Source organism: Tinamus guttatus, unplaced genomic scaffold, assembly GCF_059628265.1.
Source record: "Tinamus guttatus ecotype Peru unplaced genomic scaffold, ASM5962826v1 Tinamus_guttatus_pri_ptg000067l, whole genome shotgun sequence".
NCBI lineage: Eukaryota > Metazoa > Chordata > Aves > Tinamiformes > Tinamidae > Tinamus > Tinamus guttatus.
The window spans coordinates 433,617-439,616 of NW_028288601.1; the positions used below are offsets into that span (position 1 = coordinate 433,617).

At 35.4% G+C, this 6,000-nt stretch overlaps 1 protein-coding gene across 2 annotated transcripts in view; it reads left to right on the plus strand.

Annotated features, from left to right (window-relative positions):
• ITGB8 (integrin subunit beta 8) overlaps nucleotides 1-3,734 on the plus strand; it is a 46,249-nt gene extending 42,515 nt beyond the window's left edge. For both annotated transcript variants that reach the window (XM_088519692.1, XM_088519691.1), the window contains exons 11-14: nucleotides 185-410; nucleotides 1,554-1,657; nucleotides 2,799-2,962; nucleotides 3,055-3,734. In XM_088519692.1, the coding sequence (XP_088375818.1) occupies nucleotides 185-410; nucleotides 1,554-1,657; nucleotides 2,799-2,962; nucleotides 3,055-3,177 (617 nt within the window). In that variant the 3' untranslated portion in view covers nucleotides 3,178-3,734. The remainder of the gene's footprint in view (nucleotides 1-184; nucleotides 411-1,553; nucleotides 1,658-2,798; nucleotides 2,963-3,054) is intronic.
• Nucleotides 3,735-6,000: the final 2,266 nt, after the last annotated feature.

Sequence of the window (6,000 nt, forward strand, 5' to 3'; positions counted from 1 at the left end):
AAATATATATGATTCTGGAACTTTCAGTCTGAAATGGTAAGATTTAAAAATATATGAGCCAGCCAAAGTCTCAGTTAGCTCTGTTACTCCATACTCCAGCAATAATGATGCAAATGTATGCCTATAAAATTGACTTTTAGTGTTTTCATAAGAACAAATGATTTAAGATTGTGTGATGTTGTAGGTAATGGTGAATGCGAAGCTGGCAAATGTAAATGCTTTGCTGGCTGGGAAGGTGACCGTTGCCAGTGCTCATCACAAGCAGCAAAACACTGCCTGAATTCAAAGGGCCAGATTTGCAGTGGAAGAGGAAAGTGCATATGTGGAAAGTGTGAATGCACTGATCCAAGAAGCTTTGGCCGTTTCTGTGAATATTGCCCGACCTGTAACAGTGCCTGTGAAGAAAACTGGTATGTTTCTTGTGTTAAACTTGACTTTTTTGCAATATACTTTTCAAAGAGAAGAAATATTTCTGCTAGGCTAAATGCCTGATGTGTTCCTTAGATGTTTAGCCTGTGTGAAATTGAAACAGGATTCCTACTTGAGAGCTTTTTCTTTGTATTTGAGGAGTTTGCACTAGCAATTAAGAGAACTTCATGTCCATGCGTATTCACCAATCTGTGTTCAACTTTCAGCTCTATACAGGTAAAAGACGTGTCATAGGAAGATGGCTTTTTGATATTATAGTCTTAGTATTCATATTAAAGAATGGTTCTTTATACAAAATCTTTTGGGTGGGAAATAAAGTTTATATTTTGGGAGTTTTAAAGGGGGATACTAGATCCTACTCTTGCCTGCTTCAAAGTCAGAGAAGTTCAGATTGGTCTGTGAGTGGCCCACTGGTGGCTGCTGATTTAGAGAGCACATGAAACACACTTTTTGGGCACAGCTCTTCAAGGTCTGCCTGTGAGTGCACATAATCTTCTGAATGCCAGCGTGGTTGAGAAGGTGAAAGGGAAGCATGATCAAAATTCAATTATTTTTTAGTACTCAGTTGGATTACAGTTCATCTGATAACGTGAACTGATAAGGTCTAAAAGGTGACTGCTAAAACTTCACTAGATAAAATGCAGTTGGGTTTGCTGGTCTGACTTGTTCAAAGTCACTGCAAAATATGTGCCTTTAACAAATTCAAAAGATGGCATAGTTTTACTAAAAGTTCTGTCACGGCTTTTTCAATATCATTTTAAATGTCCAGCTTCTGCAGAGCTATAGGAGAGCCCCAAGACTCAATTGGAGGCTGACAGTTGAAGAAGAGGTGGGTTCTTAGCTTCAGCCCGTGAAAAATACACATCACAAAATGCAGAGTAGGGGCCAAATGAAAGTGGCTTTTAGTAAGAGATATCTGAGTTATTTTGCTACTTTTGACTAATTAGTTTTGAGAAGTATCACAGGGAGAAAAAAAAAGGAGTATCTCATTTTAGAAAAAAATAAATGTTGCAGTGTTTTTACTAACAATAGGAAAACAATATCTGCAAATGATATCTCAGCCTCTTGATATAATCTTTTAAAGGAAAGTAACAAAGGGTTTTAAAGACATTTTTCTTTTACAGGAATTGTGTTCAATGCCATCATTCTAACAATGCATCTCAAGCTATACTTGACCAATGTCAAACCTCATGCACTTACATGTTGCATTATATTGATCAGACTTCAGGTATGTGACATTTTCTAGCTAATTTTAGTAAGAGATCAAAATCTGTTAGGATTAATAATGGAATTCACCACTGCTTTTCAGAAGTATATTAGTGATATTACAACAACAAAGAAAGTAGGAAAAAGAATAAAACCATTCTTAGCTTCAGGGAAAGTGAAAGATAAATAATAACAGGAAATATGATTGCCAAGCATTGCTACATCAGATTTCCCAGCTCCCTGAGAAGTCACATCTAATAATAATGAGTCCTGCCGGAGAAATGCTTAAAGAAATATTTATAAAAATTATTATGACAGCAGTATATTTTATTACTTTGCATATGTTTACATTATTTGACATTACCAGAAACAAGGAATAGTAAAATGGAATGCTTACCTCACTTTCAGTAATGTTCAAATATGACTTTCAAGTCACACAGCTGTGTATTTATGAGAACTGTGAAAGAATAAAGTCACTTTTGATAAAATCTTGTAGATCATAATCAGGTACAGACTGCAACAAGAATGCAGGTATACGTTTACTTTCTGTCAGGTAACATTTTTACATGATTTTGTTTTACAGAAGCTCATGAGTGATACTATGTATTGGGACTGCTAGTGTCATGACCATAGTATTAATTAGAGGAAAGCCTGTTATGTGAGAGAGGTGGTCAGTGAAGAGAACGCTAGACCAGGAAGCAAGAGAACATGTTCTCTTCCATATTATGTTAGTGATTTGCTCTTTAACTTTATGAAAATGAATCTGTTTTGGCCCCTTACTTCTACAGCAGTTTTTAATTTCTTTTGCAGCTGTAAAATCATAGTTTTACAGATTATTTACGGTGGCTACAACAATTAAGTTTTGATCTTAGTTCTGCAGACTAAAGGAATAATAATGCTTGATGTTCTTTCTACAGCATTTCTTGAAATGTATTACTTTGAAAGTCTGCGTGGGGCAACAGGAGTTATTTTCCCTTAATTTTTATCAATACTTTATTTTCATTTAAGTTAGCAGGGAATGTAATTTAGATTTTAGTTAGCTTAAGTTAAATGCAATTTAAATTTTAATTAATTTGATAAAGTAATGTGCAATGAGAAATACAAAAGTGTTTTAGGGCTCTTCCTATTTTAGACTTTACACTTGTGTTTTCCTCTTGTTGCAGAATGTTTCTCTGGACGAGGCTACTTTAGAATTTTTTCCATCATCTTTATAGTTACATTTCTGATCGGGTTGCTCACGGTACTTATCATCAGGCAGATAATTCTGCAATGGAATAGCAATAAAATAAAATCTTCATCTGATTACAGAGTGTCTACAACAAAAAAGGTAATTATTTTCAGAGCCATCAAATTCAGTCTTTTTTTCTTGTACTTAAATTTTAGCTAATTGTTGATAAAAATTGTATCTTCTCCTTCAAGGATAAGATGTTTTTGCCTACTGTTTGTACAAGAACAGTAACATACAGACGTGACAAACCAGAAGAAATAAATATCGACATCAGCAAGTTACGATTAAATGAAACTTTCAAGTGTGAATTCTGAAGACAGTGCATTTTCTGGAAATGTCTATTTTCATCATTTTCTACTTTTAAAAAGTTACCTTTTGTACTCTGTAAGAGTCTTGACTGTTGCTGTTCGGTTTTGTGTCATGCATTTTGTTGAATACTGTAACAAGGTGACATGCAAGTATAGTCACATAATGTGACTATGTTTGAAACTTTAGCTGCTGTATTTTTGAAAGAGAAATGTGCATTACTACTGTTCCAGAACATTAGTGTTGATGTAGCACTTTAATGTATTCTAATTTATTTAGTTTAGCCTAGAATGTAGATATAAACAGGTCTGACAAAGCACTGATCTCACTCTACATGTAGCTAGTACTGATATGCTCTGTGGGAATGGACAAAAACTGTGACTGAGCTATTAATATTGCTATATATTGTGGCAATAGATGAAAATGTAAATACTCTTAAATAGAGTGAATGGTACTTTATAGTTCTCTCAGTTGACTAAATTGATTTGTTTGTTTTAGCCTCTCAGCTTTTCCTCGTTACTAAATAAAAATAACTGGACTAAATGTGTGCTAGGTTGTACTGATGTGTGTATAGTTGTGTGTATGTGTAGATATATACATATGCATACACACACATGCACACATAGAGATAAATATGTATATAATACAATTTTTAATCTACACAGTGGTGTCGCTGATAGTTTATATTTGAAAAAAAGATTAATTTTTAGCTTTTTACTTGTTTCAAAATAAAAGCTTTTATAGAAATTTTAAGATATGTGAAAAACGAGTGCAAACAGAAAATGAGCGAGTCCCTGTTACCAGCACCATAGTCTACAGAATCATCACTGCTGGCTAACTTCACCACTGGAGTGAGAGCATCAACTCAATTGCAACCAGATAAATCACACCAGAGCTGTGTTTGGTTTGCTAGCTACATGTCAGTGTTTTGCCAAATAAGGGCTCTGTTCTTTTTGAATGTCAGACGTAAGTCTGATTTTCCATGTGCGCTCTTTTTTCTCTATAAAACTAGTTGTCAGGATTTTTTTTTGACTCTTTACTTAACCACTTCATTTTTTGTGACTGTGCATTGAGAATGTGTCTAATGTAGTATAAAAAAAGTATCTGTAATTAAAAAAAAAGCACAGAAAATAAGAGTCTTTTTCAAGAGAATATGTTAGTTGACTTCATAAATATAGGCTCAAATTCTGCTTTCATAAATGAGCAAAAATTCTTCTAAATACAGTGGGACCAATATAAGCTTATCTGAGAGCAGAATTTAAGCTACAAGGTCAGCCGGATATATTTTCTTACTCTGAAGGAAGCTTTAGTGCTGCAAGACATGTTATGGCCATTTGGTATTTGGAAGGGTCAACTAGCAGTCTGATTCACTTATTTTATGCTGCTGAAACTGTAGGAATTCTGATCAACCTTTCTTAAACATGCACTAAGATCTAGCTGGCAAAAAAAAAATCATCTCAAAAGACAGCAGTATGCGGTATATCATTTTAGAAGTATTACTGGTACTAAATATTGATTTGTACTCATTACAAGTAGGAGTCACAGAAGCATCTTTCTATGACATTTCTACAAATGTATAAGAATCTTAGTATTTCTTATTCTGTACTTTTCCTGTAGTGTCGATTCCCACTGAAATCTGAGGCGTATACGTGCAAAAAGAAGGCAGGATGTAGAACAGATGATGTTATACAAGAGTTCACAGTGAATTACTTGGGCCAAGGATCAAGTGAGGGATTAACAAAAATAATATAGAGACAGTCGGCTTTCCACTGAGTTTTCCTAAAAGCTTTAAGGGCTTGTTTCTATAAATTTTATAAGCTGCACCATTAATTGTTTCTGAAGCAGTCTTCATAGAAGAACCTGAGCTTCTTTCCACATAGTTAAAACTCTCATTTAAAGAAGAGGGGAATTCCTTACACAGACTCTGATTTCAGTGACAGCCTCACTATCATGTTATTTATAGATTAATTCTATATGAAGAATTATTCTGTATCAATTATGTTTTAAACTTCTATTTTTATTATTTTTTAAATGGAACAGCATGGAACAATTTTCTTCCTATGGAATTTTTCAGACTCCAGACCATTGGTTCCAGTGGGATTTAGATAAACTATTTGTAAGAAATTACATAATGTTGTCCTTGTCACAATTACTATTTTTAAGTAAGTAAAAAACAGGGGACCTGGTTATCTGTTTAGCATAACAGTAACAACAAAAATATTAAACGCTCAACTGAAAATATGTGAATGTTTAACAAAAGATATAGCTATGCTCTTAAAACAATGGGATACCATTTAACGAAAAGGATTCCTCAGAATCACGTATGCTTCATAGCCCTTCAGCCAGTTAGTAAAGGGAGAGCTATCGTTTTTCTTTACAATTATTTCTCCCTGTTAGAGATAAGTTGGGGGTGCTGGGAAATGGAGCTGTGTTTATTGGGGGAGGAAATTTTGAGGTGTAGCCCTTTATCTTCCAGACACCTCCCATTGCTCCTGCTTTTCCTCCCGCAGTGCCGTGCTGGCACCCCAGTGCTGCCCGCGGAGGGCACAGAGAGTAGCTGGTTACCAGAACACCTGCCCGATAAATCGTGCAGGCTTGGGGACAAGCTGCCCTTCAAGCTGCTTGCTGTCCTGAGCGGTTGTTAAGAAAAAAAAATAAAGGAAAGGAAATAAGAGAAAAAGGCAGGGGGTGGGGGAGGTTTTTTCGTCTCCCTCATTGCTCCGCTGCATTGTGGAGGGGGTGATGAGTGGGCTAGTGAGAAAGAATAAGCTGCTGCTAATGTGACAGGTCAAGGCTTTGGAAGGCCCATGGGGAGCTTATACAGAGCAGAA